This window comes from Hetaerina americana, unplaced genomic scaffold (genome assembly GCF_022747635.1).
Source record: "Hetaerina americana unplaced genomic scaffold, ioHetAmer1.1.p SCAF_227, whole genome shotgun sequence".
In the NCBI taxonomy this organism is placed as follows: Eukaryota; Metazoa; Arthropoda; class Insecta; order Odonata; family Calopterygidae; genus Hetaerina; species Hetaerina americana.
Genome location: NW_027286794.1, coordinates 245,151 through 269,187, shown reverse-complemented (window position 1 = coordinate 269,187; position 24,037 = coordinate 245,151). Strand labels below are relative to the sequence as shown.

The window sequence follows — 24,037 nt, the reverse complement described above, 5'->3', positions numbered from 1 at the left end:
AGTCTTCGTACCGCGGTCACCTTCTGCCAGGAACAGCACAGGAGGGCCGTATCGTCGGCAGAGAGAGAGACAGGATCTCGAGGTTCCCACGTGGAGTTGGAATGTCGTGGGAGTAGATATTGTAAAGCAGTGGTCCGAGGACTGATCCCTGGGGCACGCCGGTGGAGATCCGACGCTCCCCTGAATTCGCCCCGAGCCATTGCACGGTGAATGTCCTGTCTCTCAAATAGGAGTGAACCATCCGAACAATCCAAGGTGGGAAATGGAGTCGTCTCATCTTCAACAAGAGAGCCGGATGCCAGACGCGATCGAACGCCTTACTGACGTCGAAGAAGGCCCCAGCAACCGCCCTATTCCTGTTGAAGCTGTCCGTGATGAAATCCGCCGTTCGCACCAGCTGATGGACTGTGGAATGCTGGGCACGGAAACCAAACTGCTCCTCCGGGAGGATGTCATTCTCCCGGACGAAATCAGTCAGCGGCCGTTGCAGCAGTCGCTCGAATATGTTACCGAAGCCGTCGAGCAAGGAGATAGGCCGGAATTCTCCGGGACCAACCTCCAATTTCTGCGACTTCGGCAGGCAGACGATTCTCGCTCTTCTCCAAGTGGTCGGGAAGTAGAAAATCCTGACACAGCCATTTAGGAGCGTTGTCAGGTACCTCACCGCCGCCTTTGGAAGCTCCCGAATGACCACATTGGGAATGTTGTCGCTTCCGGGGGCCTTCCTCGTGCGGAGGCGACGTATTGCCTCTTTGACGTCCTTCTCGTCGAATCTCGGAATTTCCGAGGCGTCTTTCAGATCGGCGTCTCCGGCTCTTTCAAACGCCTCGATTTCTTCTTCAATCTCTGATATTTATGATCGTCCCAAGTTTTTTTTATGGTGGAAAGGTATATTACAAGCATTATAATACAACAAAATGGTACAACAAATTTTTGTAGGTGCATACACGAAAATATAATTCATGAGACGTGAACACGTATACGCGATAAAATGAACGCTAATTACCAGTTGAATTAGACTTAGGGGGTAAGTGGACTACAGCGAGGCACGCGTGAGAGGAGGCACACGCCATCAAATTACAATACCGCCATCTATTTCTCGATGGCGTCCTCAATGGATGAGGTATCACAATGCTCTGGGTACAGCAACGACGAGTAATTATCCTAAAAAAATCAGTGAAACTTTGGCGTGGAACGTGGTTTTTTACGGCGGTGAACCGGACTGAAAGGAAAACGGGAGTGGTTGGAAGGAGAGATGATAGTGTGGAGATATCCAAAGGAGGCAGGAAAGATGGATGCAAACCATATTCATTGGCGATGGGATGCTGAAAGACTGTGATGAGGGGACAATGTGAAGCAGCAAAACATAATCAAAGACTGTTTCCATGGGAAAGAAGTTATTACTCTCCAGTAATTTCTCTTAGCTGTACACATTCTACATCTGGGCACTATACGAGTCCACTGTAGGAGTCCATCTACGAGTCCAGATGATACTTAAGTGTCCAGATGTCCAGCGTGATGTTCAGATTATGCTACAGTGCAGCAAAACTAGATAACAGTGATCAATTTTCTCCTGTGGAAACGTAGTCTTTGATTCTTTCCTGGTATTTTACAAATGGATTTCCGCAAAGTATCGGCCTCAACCATCTCCCAAGGAAAAGGAAAATATTAGGTCGACGACGAAGGGGCTGGAATAGGATAGGGATGTTGGTCGGTAGGTAGGTAGATCGATAGATAGATAGATAGAGGTCTTCATTTGGGCAAAATTGAGACCTAATGGCCCATTCTTCCATTTATGGCATGAAGGAAGGAAGGAAGTACACTGAGATGAAGATGGGACTTTGTTGTACGAGAGCAGGATGTTGGGTCGTGTTTTGTTGGGAGAGGGGAGGGCATTACTGCGGTGTAGACTGCGTCCATCAAAAATCTACCTCAACTGGTAGATTACCGATTGTGAAAATCATAAAAGGAACGAGGGAGAAGCACTGGACTTGAACCACTAATTAGATAAATGTTGAATTTTCTCATTGGCTTTTCCATTCATCCCGCGCGAGATATTAATAAAATATAATCCTTGCCATTACGGCAAAAAAGCGAGATCTTAATTACTAGGATCAAGGCAATAGATGTGGCCTTCAGGGACCACTCGCGAGATCCCGAAGTGGCTCGCCCATGCGAAGTGACCTCGGGGAAGGGGTCAAGGGGTGCGTGGCTCGGGGAAGGGGTACTTACTGGTTCGGCAGGGCGAATACTCCGAGAAGTCCGTCATAGCCTTCTTGGCCACGTAGCACGTCCCCACCGGGTCCCGGCGCTGCGCAGTGTTGGAGAACCACACGTACCGCGGGGCGCACGCCTGTCGAGAGAAACAACAGTGGTTAGGGCCGGCCGATCTCGAAGCGCCACCCCTCGGTCGCAGCACGACGCAAGGGCGGAACTGGGCGCATGCCCATCGCTGGTTGTCTCACTCATGGTCACCGGTCTTTCGTTGTTTCCTGCTGGACAAATGCCACGGAGCATTGGGACCAGAAGGGATAATTTCGTTCACGCACGCGGGTGGGTGCACAGGTGAATATTTAACAATGAATGGGATATTATTGACTGAGAGCAAAATGCATGATTGGTATAAAAAGTATCGGGAAATATTTTGGGGACAAAGATTTATTTCAGACACTATTGCTCATTCAATGCAATGCAATTCAACTTTATATTAAAATGTATGATTCAAATAAAAAGTATCGGAAAATGTTTCGGAAATAAAATAAAATTGGTTCAAATATTGCTCGAGTGCTTCAAAGTTCTTCAAAGTTCTTCCTCTTTTGAGCGTCGACGCACTTTTGCCAGAGCGGCTTTTCCACGACTCGAAAGCTCCCTGGCAGGTGGAGGGTCATTTAGGGTACAACCGTGCAAGCCTATTTCACGGAACTAAGGATCCCATGGTGGTGGTGTCCTTTAATTGATGACGGATTTAACTTTTACAGGAATAGGAAATAGTCTACTGATGCCAAGTTGGGACGGTAAGGCGGTTGGGGAATCGTCATGATGCCGTTGCAGAAAATCTTCGTAAGCAGACACTGCTCTTCATTGTCCGTCAAGACCTTCGGGAGGACGAGTTTACCGTAGATCTTAGGCGTCACCATATTTTCAGTTACATAATGGTGAGTGCATTGTCATCTTATCAATGCTAATACGATCTACGAACATGCACACATTTAAATGACGGTCTGAATTCAGCACTTCACGCAATGCACGTCAGGAAAAATTTGCTAGCGATACATTGAATGAAAACCTTATACGCATTGAAGAAATGGAAATTCCGTACGTTACAGACTAGCTTTCAACTGGAGGTAGGAAAGAGCTCTCCTCGGAAGGAATGTTGCCGGCCATCACCGAGGACGAATTAAAGCCTTGAAGAAGAAAACCCAAACTTAAGCACAGTCCACCGAATGTGATCAATGAGACCTTTAAGAGGCCGGGCTAGAAGCCTTCAGGTGGGGCCAAACTGAAGCTAGGCTAAGGGCTAGCTTCAGTTGGGCCTCACCTCCGTCCCCAAACACCCCACCTACCCGCACCTGCCGCGTTATATTCCACACATCCACAGACACGTAAGTTATCCTTGTACTGGCCCATCTGGGGGATCGTCGTCTCAAGATAGGTGATCACTTCAAAGATCCAAGCTGCAGTTACAATGCCACCGCTTCCAGTTGATCGGACATACACAAACGCCTTGACCCCACCCCTCCCGAACTGCCTCCGTGGCCTGCTTTCAGACGATGAAACAAAATCGAAAGCTAATTGTTTGACTTTTTCTACTTCATTTCAATAAAAAAATAAATTAGATTCCTATTCCGCATTTCAGTACCTCAACAGAACCACGAATCACTAGAAAAAATGTGGACTTAGTAGCATGAATGTCAATAAATAATAGCCATAAGAGCCATTTATTAAGGCAGGATTGAAACTAGATACTCTCTTCTTCCCCCTCACCCTCGTAAAGTACATTAAAGCGTAAACAATCTCTGCAAGAAAGAGCAAATAAATGTTCATAGTGATTATAGGAAAATATGAAATTAAAAATCAGTAAATGAAATAAAGACTCCACTGCGGAAAAATAGGTTAGTGTGAAAATGTGAATAGATTTTCATTAAGGATGGTTCGGGAGCCACTGAAGTCGTCAATATAGCCTTTATTACCTATCAATGAAAATAATAACCCACTGATGCATTTGGACCCTAAGATCAACCGTAGCAACTTGTTCGATATGAAAATAAACCAGCATGGGTCGAAATATCGACACATTTCACTGCCCAACAATAGGAGAATGTGCGCTAGGGCTTATACCTGTAGGTACTTTCTTAGAAGAGATGAAAAGTATAGAGGGGAAACGGCGCGCTCCCCCTGACCCAAACTTAGCGCATAACTGGCCATTGAATCCATTTTATCGATATGCTATAACCGATACATGGCAAGACTCGATATGATATTTTGACATATTGGATCAATGTTGTTTACACAATATCACATCAAATCGTGTGCCAATATTTTACGTGTACGTAGTTTTCTTTTGAACATTCCGTTGGTTATAGGTACAATTGCACAAGAGGGATAGCTTTTAACGGCTACATCACGCACCCATTACTCATCGGGTAATTATAATCCCAAACTATATTTATTTATTAATACACATTATATATGAGTGCAAACACAATTAGAAGTGGCGAAATACAGCGGTATATAGCCACATAGAGGGTGGATTTTTCCCCTTAAGTGGTATATTTTAGGGTTTACAATGGATGATACATATATGTACATATTATTTCATAAAATTTTAATGTTTAACTTTAGCCCACTCCGGCGCCAAACCAACCACTCTTTCTTCCCTTACACTCGGCACGCCACCGGTAGAGTGGCGATGGTTTCATTCCGAACCGAGTGCTTCATCTGTTTCCCTTGAACGCATCTACGGCCTGACCGCTCAAGCTCGATGCCGATAATGAAGGATACAGGAAAGGAAAACAGGGGAAAAATACCTTTTTAAATCTTTCGAATAACGTGCATATTTGCATATGTACATGCTGGAGGGAGATTGAATTCAAATCAAAAAGTACAAAAGTAAATATTAACAAACATAAAAAATTTTATTTGAAAGAGGATACTTTAAACTACTTCTCAACATAATCTCCAAGCAAATTAAGGCATTTGTCATAACGTGTGACAAGTTTCTGTATTCCTGCTGCATAGTCCTTCGCCGCCAGCTCATTGAGATACGCGAGGGACCCATCTTGCACAAATTTTTGCATAATGCAGATGGTGTTTAACAATTTCATGAACAATTGTTCGAGAAACATTGGGAAAATGCTCACAGATGTCATCAATTGTGACGCGCCGATCGTTCCTCACGAATTCGTCAACTGAGCTCACCAGTTGGTCTGTAATGACAGACGGTCTCTCCGAACGCTCATCGTCGTGTGTGTTCCCCCTCCCCATGTTGAAGTTGCGACACCACCGCCGAACAGACGACTCGTCCATTACATTGTCTCCATACACCTCCTTTAATTGGCGATGAATATCACATGGGCGAACGTTTCTTGCATTGAGGAATTTAATCACTGCCCTCACTTCACAACTGGCGGCGTTCTCAATTTTTTTAAACATTGTAAACAATCACAGAAACAACACAGGCAATGCTAGCGTCACGCAACTTGGCTCAGAGAAGGCAGACAAGCCACTGAAGCTATCTGACCTCGTCCAGCGGCTACTCGCGTCGTCAGCACTTCATGCGGCACGAACGGGTACTACTTTCCGGATGACCCTCGTGTGTGTATATATATACACACACACACACATACACACATATATACATATATACCTGTATACATGTAAATGCGTGGGTCGCAGTAGTCCAGGGGTAGAGCGTTGGAGGGGCCGGGTTCGATTCCCGGGCAAGCCACTCTGGGTACCAGCAGCTCCACCCAAGCTATATGATTTTTCGGGTACCAGATCTTCCTGGGAAACCATAACCGGCACAGGGAAAGGAATTGGCCCCCCTACCCTGATCTGTGAATTTTCACACGCCGTATAGGGCTTGGGTACTGGGTGAACTCAACCGTCACCCACCAAACCGACCTTCGGGTTGATTACTGTGTTTATGGAGTTATGTGTATATATTTATTTAAATACTCGAGTTCCAAATCGAATATAGACGCTAAGTTTTTGATAATGGGTAAACATTACAATATTCGACACAAATGATTAACGAACGAAATTTATCGATATCGCACGGAATCATCGATGCATATCGCCCATCCGGGGGGGGTCGGCCCATGGTGGAGGGGGAGGGGCGGGGGGCGCGAGGGGGGGGGTGGAACGACTCCGTGTGCGGCGTCAGCGGGCCATGGCAGGGTGACCTCGCATGGGGACGGAAATTCCTTCCCCCCCTTCCCCGCTCTCGCCGCCGACAAAGGGGCGCGCATTCCAGCAGGGGGACGCGGCGTGCGACGGCGCTCTCAATGGCCTCCGCCCCCTTCCCACACACACACTCGACCGGGAGAGAGAGAGAGGCGCCTCGAAGGACGGTCTCGGGCGTCCATTAGGTGTCCATCGGCTCCCAGCGGACATAAATTAGTGATCCCCTCCCGATATAAAAGCAAGCGAACACACGACTACCGCATCGCCACCCCCACTCCTCCCGCCATGCGCCCCACTCCTCCCGGCCACCCTCGCCCGCCTCACGCGGACGGACACGGTCGCCGATGCCCCTCCGAACAATGGACGCGCGCCTTAACTTATTGCCGCGTGAATGGATGCGGAGGGCGTCTGCGGCTGATCGCCGGGGACTTGGTTGCCCCTCGCACCACTACGCACGATGGATGGCCACTTCTTAAAGGAAACCGAATCTCGGGATTTTCACACACTCCCTCCCCACCAATACTCACTCTCATCAATAAATGCGCCTATTCATATATTTCGCCAATTATGGGCTGGGCGGCAAGAACGTACATTGTTTGCTTAAAAAGTATCGGGAAATTTTTCGGAACAATAGATTTTTTCAGAATTTGCTACAATGCCTCAAAATTCTTCAAAGTACATCCCTTCGAGCGTCGGCACACTTTTGCGAGAGCAGCTTTTCCACGACTCGAAGGCTCCCTAGTAGGTGTACTCCAGAAGGTCCTCAAGGGTGCTACGCGTGCAAGGTTCTCTGACGGTACTTTGCACTTGATTGTGGGAAGATTTCAATTTTATAGGAATAGGGAATAGCCGGCTGCTGCCAAGTCGGTACCGTAAGTCGGGATTGGGAAATCGTCGCGATGCTGTTTGCTGAAGGTCTTTGCAAGCAGGCAGAAACTCGACCTTGCTCTTAGTCGTTCCCCCAAAGACCTTTGGGACGAATTCAATGCAGATCTTTCGTATCAAATTTTCAGTGTGCACGTTGTCTCATCAATGCCAATATACAATCTCCGATCATGCGCACATCTGAATTCACCACTTCACGAACACATCGAGAAACACTGTTACATATACTTTTTCTACAAACCTTGTAGAAACTTCGACGTCAAATTAAAATTTAATATTAACATAACCTTATCATTTGTCTTCCTCATATGATGGGAGTTTCACCGGCAAGAGTTTTTATATCATATAAGTGGTTGGGTTACAATAGCATTTTACGATTGCCTCCCTATATATTCGAAATGGCCCAGTATGGGGCCTGCACCAATGGAGGCCATATCTACAGAAAATCGACTCAAGGAACAACGAGGAACAAGAATAAACAGCGAAAGTACCGTAAGAACAATGTAATAGGATAAGGGTTAGTTGTCGCGTAGCAGCAGCCGGAGATGAGTGAAGATTGGAATTAGGGTACCGCGTCGCCCGCATAACTACAGACGAGATGGGCTTCGCTGCATTAAAACTTTATTATGTGCCAATCCGGGTAAGCCGATAAACTTAAAGGGAGTATTTGAGAGAGCCCGGATGCAATGCCACCACAGCAATGAACTAGCAGGTCGGCTTCCTTCAACACTGAGTAAAGTTCACCCCGTTTGCTGGGAGTCAACGACACCATGCGAGCGAAATCCTGATGATTGATTCACAGAGTAACGATAGAAGAGGCAGTTCCTTATTCCCTGTCACTACCGCAGTTTCCTCGGCGATAGTGTATTTGTATTCCGAAAAATCGTTATCAGATAATAGGACACTTGTCTCAGGCTTACGCTGTGGGGTGTCTCCCTTAAAAATATTTTTCGAGTTTTTGTTTACCATTCCTCGCCATCAGCTTGGGCTAAACTCTAGGTGAGATCAGAGATTTTGAACCCGGTCCATCAGGTGAGAAAACCCCGGCGCTCCATCCAATGAGGCCACCACGCCTCCCCGAGCCTCTGGACATCCAAAATAAATCGCCCCTGTTGACGTCGTAGGGCAACAAACCTAATCGCCTGCCGATACACAAAAGTGACCGTTGTCCCTTGATCACCCGTCATTTCCACGACGTGACGCTGGGGGTCGTTTCAGCCTCGTCGGAGGCTGGCGCGACGCCATTGGTGGTCCCTTTATTTTATTTTTTGAAGAGGGATTCCTTTTATACTATCGTGAATAATCACATTGTTCTACATAAGGTCAAAAGGAAAAATCGCCGAAATGACGTTGGCGACTAGGGGAGGCGAAAATATGTCAGCATTCGACGCTGCATTGCATTTTATAAAATAAAAAGAATGGACATCTACGTGGTATCCTATCAGCCTTTACTAGGGCATGCAAAATCAATGTTACCCTTTGCTTAAATGTTAAGTTACCAATATAAATGCAAAATGTTCCAAATAATTGAGATGACGCTTAAAAATGCCACATAACTACGATATATAAGCGCAAAATACATTTCTACCCAGGCGAGACGAGCTGCCAATTGCAAGAAGAACAATAGTGTAACGTTTAGCTAATATAATGACGAATTACTTAGAATGAAAAAATATATTTTCCTGTTACCGCGGTCGTCTGCAGTTGATCTGATCCCTGATCGTTCGCGGGACAAAAGGAAAACATAAATCTGCGAGTTCTACACTTGACCTCCCTGATCTCATTTTAATGAGATTTATAGTTTTATAGCCCTCTGGTATCATTTTTTGGAGTTAGCCCCGCGAGCTTCCGATTGTAATTAGTTCCTCTAATAATATAGATGAGACACTACATTTATCATATCAACGTTTCACAAATGCTCACGCGATCATTAAACTCATTGAGGATCTCATATACTAGCAGAATATTCTAAACGAGCCCAAACTAGCGTAAGCTGGCGTCTCTTCTTAATCCTGCCTTTACCTTTCTCCAATCTTCTACTATTGAATCATTATATTTACCTAGATATTCCAAACTTTCCCCGTATATCGCAGTCTAACGTAAAGGAGCTAGATTTGTAAAACGTTATGATAAACTAAGTAGCGTTTCAAAACTATTAAAGCAGCTAGGGTAGGAATCACTTACGGAGCGAAGGTTAAATTACAGACTAAACCTCTGCATGATCTGGAAGGTAGCCTCTTCAGCAATGATTTTAATAATGTATTATTACCCCCATCGTAATACGGTAGGAGACATCATGTAAATATGATTATAATGTAGAATATGAAATGAATATAATTAGAGAGGTCAAGAGTAGAACCAACTGGTTTCATTTGTCAATTTTTCCACGAACGATAAGAGATCAGGGCCCGACCGCAGTCGGGGTAAACATAGAGGGTGTGTATTCGGGTGTGTATTCACCCCCTGCCACACACACATGCGGTTGCTTGCAGGGTACCATGTATTAATAATTATGATTATAATATTAAGACTGTTTGCCACCCTATACGCAAATACACAACAAACCTTTTTGACACTGCATCTATTTGAAAACTGTCCGATGCGGTTGCTTGCAGGGTACTGTGTAATGTAAAATATTTTTCACCCATGAGAGGTCGTTGATAAAGGCAGCGACTTAGTTCTTCATAGAGTTAACACGTGGATATTTTTAAATATTGAACCCTTACTCCTGGTGCCTGGCGCCACGATCACCGCGGAGCGGGAAACCCTTCCTCCTCATCGCCCCCTTCCCACCGGCGGGGGGCACGACACGTGTGCGGCGGCACCCCTCCTCACTTCCGGCCAGCCCTCCATTTCCGCAAACCTCTCGCACCCCAGCCTCCACTCGCTCCCAGATGGTCCACGGGCGAGGAGGACGGAGGCGGAAATCGGTGGCGCGTTGCCCGAGGCAACACCTCCGCGAGTAGACAGACTCCGACACGACCCAACTCTGGCATTTGACGACGCTTCGAGGAATCGCGCGCCACTGGTTTGTCGCCCCCACGGCCACTCCGGCATCATCACGCCCCCTTTCCCCGACCGATCCAATCGCGACATGACAGAAAATGCGTCGTAAAATGTGGAGATCTTCCAAAACTCTCCGTTAGATTCCACACCATTTACGAATATAATTTTTCGCGCACTCTCTCCACCGACTCAAACAGCCCTTTCAATTTAGTAATTTACGGCGAACCTTTTCATGTAACAAGAGCCTGTAAACTCTGGAACACTTGAAAAATGGATATTTAAAATAACAAAATTGCCAGTCATTCAAGAACAGAACCAATAAAATGATTCTACGCGACGAAAACACTTCTCTACTCCTATGCAGACATAGATCATCTCAGTCCTTCTTTATCTGCGCACCATTTAAGACCATCAACAACACTTTGCCTTAAAACATACGATAGCTTACTTTCAATGTTTTCCGTCTCATAGTTCGTCTCTGTAATTATTTCCCCTTCATGTTTGCAAAAATTGAAAGAATTACTGTCATCAGTAAACTGACGAGCCAATGACCAATCCATCTCCGTCTTTTCTTTTAAGTGCCCTCCAATGACGTCTCTCTCACACTGTACTACTGCACTGCGCATTGCTATTTCTTGCTCTTCATTTATTTTTTTATCATCTTGCAGGGTTTTTGCAGGTTTTCCACAACCCCTCCTTCTTTGGTCCGGGGGTGTTTCCCTGCAAGGGTTTTTCCTATGGTCTCCACTCCCTTTCAGGTTTTTCCGCAAACTTACATCTTGCGCTCACTTGAATCACTGATCGAAGCACTTTTCCACTTGATGAATTTTTTTAATTTTACGACCGGGTTTCGATGTATTGCACCATCATCAGGTCCACGCATCGAAACCCGGTCGTAAAATTAAAAAAAATCATCAAGTGGAAAAGTACTTCGATCAGTTATTCATTATGCTCGACTTCCACCACATCACGCCTGAAGCTACTCAGTTTGTGCTTATTCCTTTTATTATTCATATATTGATGCACTTTACCGAAATTTTCTTCTCCACTAAATCGCTTTATATTTTCTTTTTTATTATTTTTATTATTTTCCAGATGAAAGGTTAAAAGTAAGAAGGGGACCTTAATGGTCTCAATTTCGCCCGAATAAAGACTTTATCTTTCAATCAATCCAGGGGGTTGTTTGTCGTCAGCCAGTCTTCACTCGGTCCAATGCCACGGCCCTCCACGGCCCCATCACATCTCTCTCGAAGTATGCCTCTCCACGATTAGTCAGCCTCATTGTTTGCCCCTCGTGCGTCCTTTCGGGGCACATTCCGCCCCTGACGGCCCGCGCAGTTTGAAACTGCAGACATATAGAGCACCGCGTGATGTGCTCGCGGCGAATTTCTCCTCTTTCACTCTTCCGAAGACATCCCTGCCTGTTATTTCTCACTCTGCCCTTCACGACCGGCGGGGTCATCTGACCATCTCCACCTACATAAAACTGGGACTCAGAAACTACATAAAAACGTCTTCCTCATTTCTAACCAGACCCCGTCTAACGTTTCCCACGGTTTTCCTTGATATTTCTGTTTCACTCAATTGTCTGTCGCGGCTGTATGCGAACTGCATCAGCACAAATATTCCTAAAAATATTCCCCCCCCCCCCCGCACGAGACATTCGTTTCTTCTTGAGAATTAGATGCCAAGGATACGACTTTCCCGACCGATCACCCCACCTCCTCTCCCCCCCCGCCCCTCCCCTCGCTCTCTTCCCTGGGAGCGAAAAGCAGCGGAGGAGACCACCTCCTCCTCCCCCTCACTTCCGGTACCCCCCCTCCTGCCCTTCCGTGCCCCCCCACCCTTTGGCAGCGACGCTCATTTCCCCCGCCCCCGGGTGGTCCTCAAACGTGACAACGGGACGTGGGGCACGTTTTGTCCACCATGAGGCCCACTGGTCACGATTTCTTCACCGCGGCGTCATAATAAAGTTTTATTTTGATCAAAATTTTAATAATGCGCGGCACATCCATGTTCTACGCACGATATTTTCTAATCCCAATACATCGTCACCATCAGGTAAAAAATACAAGGCTTCTATGGAAAGTATCGGTAACAAATTTTCCTGATATGTGAGCGTGAAGTTCTGAATTCAGACCGTGTTGGTTACGTGTTCTGATGATCGCAGATCATGTATTGGTATTGATAGGACAGTGGCAGTACAGAGCATTATCACTGAAAATTTGCCGATGCGAAAGATCTCCGCTGAACTCCTCCTCCCGAAGGTCTTTGAACGGACGACTAGGATTTAACACTTCAATACCAGAGTACATATCGAGCGATTTGCCGCTCTCGATAATCGGATAGTGTTTCAAGCATCGTATTTTATTTCATGGAGCGTCCCATGGCATATATGACGCTTCTTATATTTGAGTTTAGTTTTAATTGATAAAATACCCGTCGATTGCTGCCAATATAGTCTGGCGGACAATGAAAGAGGCATTACGATACTCGATACGTTTTCAGAAGAATTTTAAGTAATAATAAAAATTATACTATTTTCAATCCGACTCATGCAATCTGCAGTGGGGCGAAGCAGGTGCCATCGAAATGAGAGAGCGCCATCAAGGCAACGTAGGTCTCAGCCGAAAACTGATTAAACTCTTACACAGAGTTAAACAATATTTTATTTATCACAGCCAAATAACTAATGTGTATTAGACCTTCACCGACATAAAACGTATTTCATGATCTCTCTCCGAGTACAACAGATGCCGTTTGTCCATATGCGGACACTGAAATTCACCTCATGTCACCGGGTGACCCTCCGTAAACTCCTTCGGGGGAAAACACGCACCTCCGTTCTACGCCTGTGAAAACAAGGCATGCGACGACTTCCTCTGCCCCTGATCTTTCGGCATCTGCAAGGGGTCTGCGCCCCCAAATTAGCCGGTGCCCCCTTTCGGGTGGTGCGACGTCGACAGCCCTTACACACCCCCATACGCCTCCCCCCCAACAGCCGCACAAGGGAAGAAGACGTTGGCGGGCACCAATCCATACAGGAAGGAAGCTGCGCATCATCCCGACCGAGCACCACCGCGCCAAGGGCCGCTGCACGGCCCTCGCCTTCTTTCCCCGAAAGAACCATCACACACACACCTCCCCGGTCGTTTTAGGAGGAGGTTATTTTTTGTCGTTTGCCTTTTTTAACACACTTCTGGGTCGGACCCAACGCCGCAGGATGGTCTCGAGGGAGTGGGGGGGGGGGAGGGGTGAGGGATGCTGTGCGCGCACCCCCCAATTTATTATTTTTCCTGGAGCCGAAAGTGTGTGTGTGTGTGCGCGCGCGCGTGTGCGTGTGTGGCGGGGGAGAAAGACGCCCAGGGGGAGGGAGGGGGGGGGTGAATTCAGGGGCGGGAGCGAGGGATGGGGGACAGAGGGACCACGTGCCCGTCATCCACCGCCCGCGAGCCGCGGCGTCATCCCGTGGTGCCTCCTAGTGTCGGAACGAGGTCGGCGAACAGTAAATATTATTTAAATATTAAATAAAATATTCCACTACTTGCATTTCAATCCTCCAAATTACGGGGGGCGTATGCGACTTGCAAATACACGTAAGTTTTCGGTTTGAGCGAACGTGATTGAAAAAACGAGTTTTGAGCGTGCGGTGTACATCGCACATTAGTGAGAAACAGTGTTTATGATCGAATTAAAAAAAAAAGAGATTTTTAGCGTATTTTCAAAAAAATAAAGTCTTAAAAAAAGCGACTCTCGCCTCGCATCGAGTTTTCTTCAGGTGCAAGACTAAGTTTTTGTTCTTGTTTCCTAAAGATGACTCAGAGAGCGAGTCAAAAACTTTCTACTAGCGGAAAAGTGCTAAAATATCCTTTAAAATACGTATTCCTTCAACCGCATCTAATGCGTAAAACCGTCAATCTTATTCGAGGCACATTCATCAACGCAAAGTCTGGTTTGAGATATATTATGTTGAACATACTCTCGATTCGGAATATTACTGACCACTGTTACTCATACATTCCGAAGCAAAGCGAAGCAAATTTGTTCTGTCCGCAACGACAGATACTCAGAATTTATTAATATCAATCGACGAAAAGTTCTAGGTCAAAGCGAGAGTTCACAAATTTGAGATGGTGGACCAGTCTTTGTGATTTATTCGTGGCTTTCTTCAGGCGCATAGGGCTTAGTTGTGCCATCTACCCTCATGCATTCAAACCAACCTCGTGGTTGTTTACAGTGGATGGGAGAATTAGAGAAAAAGGATGTGCCACACTCATTGCTTATTTCAACGTTTGTGCAATCCGGCGCAGATTCGGTCCACGCCTGTTGCTAAGGAGCGGAGAACACGCATGTTTTGACAAAAACAATTAACATAGTTTCGAGAGTTTCGAAAAAATACGAATAGACGGCTGTAAGTCGGTCATTATGTCAAACGGTACCATGGAGCGACATTGAAATATAGTAAAAAGTCTGGCTCCTTCCAAGATAATTTACTGGAAAGAATAAAAAGAACAAATGATGAAAAAAATGTTCAGCACTTGAGAAGATATGAAACTTAATTCTACGGGTTCAATTTCGTCTTCTTGCAGGTGCCTTACGCATTCAACCATTCACCCATTCATATTTTTCTCTTGACATTTGCAAATGAAAACAAAATATTATCGAATGGAATGTAATTTTTGTGACTCTAGTCGACTGGAAGAGCGCTTACTCTATTTAGGCTTATATACTGGTTAAATTTACTGCGTAAATTTGAATCAGGTTACTTATCTGAGGATGTTCAGGACACATTACAAACAGTTCCAACAGGATGATTTGGATATACGTATTCTGTTATTGAAAATTGTTGCATGACTAGCATTTTCTTTTGTGTCATTAACATTTTCGGTGTGCATAATCAAACTGATACCTGTGTAGAGGTGATATGAGATTGGGATTGCGCATGCGCATTCATGGTGACCTAACACCTCCACCCCCCCCCCCGGCCCGGCCACAAGCTATTGCGGCGGCTTGCGGGGTGTCGCGTAGGGGTAGATTTCGTGTTGGACCAACCCTCGAGACCTAATGACCGTCAGGGGTACTGCCCCAGTTCTCAGGAAACGGCAAACCGGTTGGTAACAACCTCGCACACCCCAATGGCAAGTGGCGCTGCATTTGCTGCGCACACAGCCCTTCCTCTGTTTACCCTTCCGCGAGTGAATGGCACGAAGACTAAGTACTCTAATGAGACCCTCGCGGGACGCCCACGCGTCACACTCACAGAATGAACCAAGTGCCACCCAGCACCATTCAATTGCTCCGGAAGGCTTTTTAAAAGTCAGGCCGGCGAGAATATGAGTAGCACTGCGTCCAGCGAGGAGCCAAGTCTCCCATCCCTTCCCCGCACATCGGAGACCGCAGGCGAGAGTTGAGCGCCCCCCCCCCCCGAATGCAGACAGAGACGGGAGCACCACCCCCCCGCCCCCCTCGCTTCGCCCGCTCAAAGAAATGCATCGCGCGCATTCCGTAAGTGGTTCGTAAGGAGCAAGTGAGAGTCGAGCGCGTGGCCAATCTATTAGAAGAGTGCTGGGTAAAAGTAATGATAAGGTCAAAGAGTAATGTTATCTTTAGCCCTCGTTAGAATATGCTGCTTGTTTATGGGATCCTCACCAAGTTGGATTAATTGCCGAATCGGATCGCGTGCAGGGTAGAGGAACTAGATTTGTAAAACGTTGCAATGATAAACTTAGCAGCGTATCCAAAATATTTGAGCGGTTAAGCTGGGAATCACTCCATGGAGCGAAGGTTAAATTACAGATTGAATCTCTTGCATAAATTGGAAGGATATCCCTTGAGCAGTAATTTTGAAAATGTGTTATTACCCCATTGTACTACGATAGGAGAGATCATGTTAGTAAAATTCGAGAGATTAAGTGGAGAACAGATAGATTTAAGATATAATTTTAAAAATCTCGGACGCATGTAGATAGCATAACACCCAAAGTACTTACTCATTTCAACAAATGCCAGTTCACATTAAAAGGATATGACACTTGGTATTAATATCAGAAACTTCCAATGCTAATTTCTGTAGCCGTTGGTTCACTCTGTGGATTATCTGTATAACTGAAATGGGCGCAATGAGCGATGTCACTTTCATAATGAGGTTTACTGAACAAAGATAAAGAGCCTTGACTAACGTACTGGCATCCCACCCTGAGGACCCGGATTCAGATCCCGGTGATGATAGATATTCTTCAGTGGCGTCCCAATCCCTACTTGAGGTTCTTGAGTGAGTTCGCCGTCAGAGAGGACGTTAATCTTTCTGTAGATTCCCTTCCCCAACCCATTTGAAAAACCCTAACCCCCTAATCCCTTACCCTTTCCTCCATGTGGTGCACCCCCTGCCCACACCTTTTTGGTGGCTCGCAGGGTATTGATGTAGATGTTGATGTAATCTGCGGACCCCTTGGCGCCTTTCTTTAAAGAGTAGCCAGCAAAACTAAAACTACTACTACAAGTACTACAAACAGCCTTAACCACCTCAGGATAGAAATGACGAATATTGGGTATATTTACCGCTGTATCCAAGTTCACTGAACCTTTTTCTCAGTTAAATAAATGTTGTTAGCAAAACTGGATATAAGTCTCCTTAATCCGATAAATATAATGTCATTTGCGGATCTAAAAACGCCCAAAACTCTGTTTATATTTGGCCTAACGCCTTTTAGCACAATGATTCACTTCATACGCGTCACGCCAACTTGGCAGCGTTCCGAACACGGCGTAAGCGAACGTGCTTGCGACGGCCGGCGCGCGTTGGTCACGTGGGAGCGGTCCGTGGCAGACGACACGAGCAGACGCGGCAGCGCATTTTGACCTCCGACCTCTGATGTGCAGAGCGCGCGCCAATTCGCGGTCAATTGGACCTCATCCCCAAGGCGGCCGAGTCACAGCGAGTGGGCTGGTCCAGGCCGAGGGGACGATGATGCGCCGTGTTTCCAATGACTCGCCCGACGCGGCAATCCTCCAACGCGGAAATTAAGGACGCCATCTCGATTTCACTCGACGCAATGACCTAGCGGTGTTATTAGCGCCACGGGGCAGGAATTTAAAGTGATGGGTCTCCAAATTTCACAACCACTCGAAATAACCCCCTTGAAGTACAGCGTTTGTATAAGTAACAATTTTTCCCTGACGTGCATTATGTGCGGTGCTGAGTCCAGACCATCGGCCAAGTGTGCGCTTATCACTGAAAATTTAGCGATGCAAAAGATCTGCGCTGAACTCGTCCTCCCGAAGGTCTTTCAACGGACGACCAAGAGCAGAGTCGAGTGTGTCTGCTTGAGAAGACCTTTGAAAAAAGGTACCGCGATGATTCCCCAACCACCTTACGGTCCCGAATTGGCACCAGCCGACTATTTCATATTCCTATTTAAGTGAAATCCAGCATCCATCAAAGGACGCCACCATAATGGCACCCTAAGTACCCTCGAAGAATCTTGTACTCTCAAGGCCCTTCCGCCTACGATGGAGGCTTCCAGTCGTTCGGAATAGCCGCTGGCGTGAAGAGTGTTCCGACGCACAAGAGATGTAGTTTGGAGAATTTTGAGGGTATTTTTCCGAAACGTTTACCGGTACTTTAAAAGGAAATCATGTATTGACGTGACCACGATAGGTCCTCAAAGGCATTTCAGCGTATGAACGAAATTCACCTTCCTTTTGTTGACAGTATCTAATCTATCAGCCAAGGCATGTTTTTGTGCGGGGCCAGGGAAGAGAACTTTAAGCTCTTTCAAGTGTCCCCCATGATTGCCACATTGAATTAATCTTAAAAAGTTCGTGGTGATCAATTTTTGAAAAAGAGCAATTCACTTACTGATTTAGGAACGCAGAAATATGAGTAGAATGTGTTGACTCGATTAAATACTCACTCAAAATCTCTCCCGAGTGAAAAATATACAAGGGATATATGGGCTAGCTAACAAAAGATTAGGATTTATTAGAAGAGTAGGTCAAAGAGAAATGTTATCTTTAGGCCTCGTAAGAATATTCTGCCAGAATATGAGATCCTCACGAAGTTGGATTGATTGCCGAATCGGTTCGCGTGCAGCGTGGATGAGCTAGATTTTTGAAAAGTTGCTATGATAAACTTAGTATCCAAAATATTAGGGCAGCAAGGCTGGGAATCACTCAAGGAGCAAAGGTTAAATTACAGATTGAATCTCTTGCACTAATTGTTAGGATGTCTCTTCAGTGGCGATGTTGAAGATGTATTATCACACATTGTGCACCGGTAGGAGAGATCATGTCAATAAATTTAGAGAGATTAAGCGTAGAACAGATGGATTTAAGATGTCTTTTTTCCCACGAGCGATAAGGGATCACAATAACATTGCCCGACCATGAAAGGAGGGAAAGGGGTTTTAGGTCAATGGTTGACTGTTGTGTAATCACCCCCTGCCATTCACCCTAGCGGTTACTTCCAGGGTACTATAAATACAAATATCTGTCCATCCTTGAATTCTCTCCGTCGTGCCAACAGGGTGTATTCTGTTGGAAAACTTCATAGCATCCTAAGTCATGATCTGCCATTGAATGGTAATTGTAAAAGGACGGATACATCACCTGCATTGAGTGCAGGAATCATTCCCGGGCGAAACAGCCCCGAACGTGGGCCATCAGATGTTCATATGCATGCGTCAGAAATGACGTTTCCCGCACTTTACTCCATCTTATATTAGATTGTCGACTGGAATGCAAATCAGGTTCTCTTGCCGACACGGTGGTGATTTGAATTGCAGAATGCCCTTAAGACGCTTTGTGGGATTCTGGTCTTAATGTTTCCGAGGGCTCGCATACGTCGTAAGTCCTGCCCTTCCCTCCGCCCCTTTCCCTCCCGCCGCCACCCCCTTCCGCCCACCGCTCACCACCCACACCCCACCGCCGTCATTCCGCCTTAAACCCCTTCCTTATTCTTTTGCAACGGCCAAAATAGCCGTTTTTTTCAGTTTATTAGTCATAGGCCTCTTTGTCAGAGCAGGACTCGACTCACTGAGTCTCCCGACGACATCGCCAATCAGGGAGAATTTGGTCGTGACGTCATCAGTTGAGACGGGCCGAGTCTGCGGGCAGAGGCGGCATCGAGGGGGTTCTACGAAAAAGCAATCGACAGGGTTGAAGTTGAATTCACCTCTGTCTTTGTCTTATCTCTCGATGAAAAGGTCAAGTTTAACCTGAGAGAGAGACCCTTTATTTCGTTAACGATCAACAATTTGTGGAAAGCGTATCCAACGATATATTTTTTGCTGCTAGAAACATTAATACGAGACGAGTACGTGAATTTTTACATTAAGTCATGGGTCATTAAAAAGTGAACACTTTTATTTATGGTATTTAATTGTTAGATCATAGATATTGCTGTAAACATTTTTTTATTCTTAGAGAATATTTTCCATTATTCATGATACATCTATCGGGTAGACCAATAAAAATCGAATTTTGAAAATTCAAATCACAAATCTAGCCTCCCTGACACCTATTCGCCCTCGCACTTGCGTTTCACCGGAAATCCACTATCACCACTTTAGGCACACCGGCAAATATTTGATATGGAAGTGGCTTCACAAGAAAAGTTTTCGAAGCCTTCTAAAAGACATAATCCACAATATTTTAAAATTCGAAATATGTCCTTCGTTAGAGATTCATATTTTGGTGACGATCAGAAAAGGAATCTTGAACTACCTCGAACAAAATTTCTAACTTCGGCGCCGATTTTGAAAATATGGAATGCAAATGTATACCCTGGCGTTCCACGATTACACCCTGGGGGAAGAGTTACGATATTTTTTCATCCCTAGTCCAGTGTGCTGCCTTTATCTAATCTATTTTTAGTTATTGTCAACCTTGCTACCTGCATCTTTTCTCGTATGCGTAGAAAAGTGATTCTTAGATACCATAGTGCAGTTGTTAACTGCACCTATCACGACCTTTCTAATTTTCTGAGCAAAAATTAATGAAAACTTAATTTTCGATAGTGCCGGGTTTGGGTGTAATCTCAGGATCAAAAACCCACACCCTGCGTTTGTCTCAGAATGCTCTGTGCGAGTGGCAGATGGCGAGTCCGGATGGAAAGTGTTAGGAAGAGGTGTTGTCCATTATTACCTGTGGTGTTCAACAACGTATATGCGGGGGAAATGATTAAAAGAGGCATGGGAAGAACTGGAGGTAAGAATGAAAGTGGGCGGGGAATTTGTAAAATCGGTGAGGTTTACTAACGAACAAGCTCTAGTTTTACAGTCCGCCAAGGGGTTGCAAGCATTGCTGAGTGAATTGGAAATTCAGTGCGACAGGTATGGGATGAGAATTAATATTAATAAAACAAAGGTTATGCGATTTTCTAGAAAGAAAAAGGCCAAGCTTAACATTAAAATAGGAGGGCAAAAACTAGAGCAGGTAGAACAGTTTACGTATCTCGGTACTGTTTTGGACCAACACGGTCAAAGTATAAGGGACGTAAGGAGAAGAATTTCACTTGGGAAAGAGGCTTTCACAAGGAGGAGGGAGTTGATGACAGGGACTTTGAGTAAGGATGTTAAGAAAAGACTCGTAAAAACTTTGATATGGAGCGTAGCTATGTACGGCGCGGAAACGTGGTCACCAAAGCAGGATGATAGACTGAGACTTTTGAAGATTGGACACTTTTGAAATATGGGCGTAGATAAGGATGGAGAAGGTGAAGAGGACCGAAAGGAAAACAAAATAGGAAGTACTAGGTATGGTGGGCGAGGATAGAGGTTGGTTGGGAAAAATCCTAAGGAGACTGAAGAAAAGGATGCATAATGTTTTGATTGGCAGAGGGGTGTTGAAGATTGTGGCAGAGTTCATAAACACAGAAATCAATCAACCCGAAGGTCGGTTTAGTAGGTGATGGTAGACGTCTTACTTATTCTTTTGCAACAGTACTAAGCCCTATACAGCGTGTGTAATTCACACATCAGGGTAGGGGGGCCTGTTCCTTTTCCTGTGCCAGTTATGGTTTCCCAGGAAGATCTGCTACCCGAAAAATCACATAGCTTGGGCGTAGCTGACATCGACCAGAGGCGTCATTTTGAATCGAACCCGGGCCCTCAGGTCAGTAGTCCAACGCTTGACCCCTGGACTACCAACCTGAGAAAAAGTTATCAATGCCAACTACTGCAGTAAATGCACGAGTAATATGTTTAAATCGAATTAAATAAAAAGCGCACACGATTGACTCTAACGGATGCATCTTGATCAATATGAAACTGAAAAAATGAAAATGTCGACTCTCACGAGGCATGATGGGACGCCGGTGTGCGATGGCGCTCATTCCCCTCCCTTGTTTCTTCCTTGCCGTTGCTGATTCTGCACGCCCGGTTGGACAGTTTGTAATGCAAAGGGGCAGTCCAATAGTCATTGTAATAGTATTGTCGCGTGCATGATGTGGGTGTTGCACTGGGGAGGGCGAGCGTTGTGTTCCTGGGCGCGGGGTCGTCGAACTGCCGGGAGTGGACAATATCCACCCCCGGAGGCACCGGAGAGCAGGTACGTGGCCGGAATACCGTTGTCTTTCGCCGAGAATATCCTCGTCTGCCGATTGAAGGGTGCGAGTCAAAGAAAGGGAAGGGCTGTTTACTACGACGCCAAGAGGCCATTACATCCCCCTTCACCACGCCTCCCCGAATAGAACAGCGCGCACACGTCTGGTCTTGACCTGAGAGATGTCACGAGGCACCGATCCAAGAAATTGGCCACTGGCGATTAATATGGCGTTCGGGAATTTTAATTTGTCGTCATATTTCCTGCTATTGCGCACTCGAATCGTGTTCGAAGGAAAAATGATTCCTTGTACGCACAATTGGTGAATCGATTGAAATCCTTGAAAATGCACTAAATAATGTCCCACTGTCAGTCCTGTAAGTTGATAATAATTTATAGTCTTGGTTAGATGAGTGTCCAACAGTTAGTATCACGATGCCAGAAAGCAACAATACGGTGCAACAATGGTGTAAAGATGGCTGCTCCATTTGCAAAATGCACCACAGAGGAGCAGCAAACTCTTCATTTGTTTTCATGAATAGTTAAAGAGGGGAGAAAAATTGAAATTCCTGAATCAATTAATGAAAATTGGCGATTCATCTCAGTCACTCCAATGAATTTACGCGTGAACTGGGCAGTTCCTAAACGGCATTACTTCCCCAAGAGACAGACTCCCCTTGACCAGGTCAGGCACACCCCTACCCCTTGACCAGGTAAGTACAAGTGACACCACTGGCCTAAATACAACAGTTAGAGCCATGCTACTCGTACTTCTAGAGTTATCATGAACTTTCAGAGTGATGGGATAATTATTTCTATTGCAAATCATGGAGAGTGCATATGAAAATAATATATCTGAGAATATTCGTCATTCAAGATATTACGAGGTTAATAATACTAATAAGTTTAGAAGGTTTTCATTTGACACTTCGTAGTAGCTTAAAGATTCGGTTGGTTCAATGGGATTCCCTCAGTGCCTTGGTTTTTTGCCTCAGTGTGCAAGGCACCAGTCGAATTTCTCTTCCAGTGTTGAACTCGAATGGTTAAACTTGCAGTTTGAGTAATGCAGCTACCGTTGTGTTTCGAGTCAGCCCAGGTTATGCAATAATTACGGGATACTTTCAGTTCCACTCATAACAATCGCCCACCGAGCGACCAGCTGCCAACCCTCTCTTCCCCGTCCAGCCTCCGGCATTTCACATCGCTCCAGGGGAGAAAATATTTCCGTCGCGTTTTCGAAATATTTATGTAAGAATGACCCATCCAACACTTACAAACTGCTGCACTACCCTGAGTCAATCAAGATAATACTCTTAATAAATGAACGATACGAGCGTTCAGGAAAAGTATTTCCCCAATCATTTTCATGAATTAGTTACTTTATAGGGTTCAAAAATGGAGACCATATTAGTAATAATACCATCACACTCGCAGAAGATTTAAAATCAATCGATGGATTCGATGCGCCGGATTTAATTAGAAACCGACCTTGAGTGCTTAATTCAAAGCTTCCAATCATCTTTGCCTTCGAATCCCGATCATTAAGTATTCAAGTATGTCTGCATTCGTTCCGAGGTTTTCGCTGGTCTTGGTTTGATGTGGCCCTGTATATTCATTCCTTGGGGTTTCACGTGACTCGCTCCCTTGGACTGAAAACAAAGAGTCGCCCAGCACTCCAGCCGGCGTCTCCAGGTCGAAGGCGCTTCCGACTTGAAGACGCCAACTGGAATACCGCGAAACCTTAGAAACTGAGGAACGGATTCTATTCAAGGCCAAGGAAAAACTCAGAGAAAAATACGCACAGCTCGAGGATTTAAATTATCGCCATTTCGAATGCACCGTTTTACAATGTGGGTGAATAAACAATCTAGCTGAAAATGTACGCTCATTGGCCCGTATAGGTATAAACAATAGGTATAAAAAATTGGTAAAAAAATAGTCATTGAATAAGGGGTGTGAATTCAAATTTAAAAAATATGTATTAATTGTGCATATTCCTTTTGTTATACCTATTGAGCTCCTATGATGAAATTGGGAATAGTGGAATTATAAGAATATTTCCTTAAACACAGGGACGAGTTTATGAAATAGTCATATTCTCGTAAGTAAGACGTGTATAAGACGGCTCTTTCGCCGTCCGTTCGTGGAACCTGAATTAAACGCTCCTTTTATTTTTAGTTTGTGGCGTTACATTTCACTT

The 24,037-nt window shown here is 45.4% G+C and overlaps 1 protein-coding gene across 1 annotated transcript in view; it reads right to left on the bottom strand.

Annotated features, from left to right (window-relative positions):
* The window catches only part of LOC139689370 (integrin alpha-PS2-like), a 195,741-nt gene that overhangs the window by 70,290 nt on the left and 101,414 nt on the right, over window positions 1–24,037 (bottom strand). Inside the window, exon 4 of the mRNA XM_071586452.1 lies at window positions 2,233–2,353. Coding sequence (XP_071442553.1) covers window positions 2,233–2,353 — 121 coding nt within the window. The remainder of the gene's footprint in view (window positions 1–2,232; window positions 2,354–24,037) is intronic.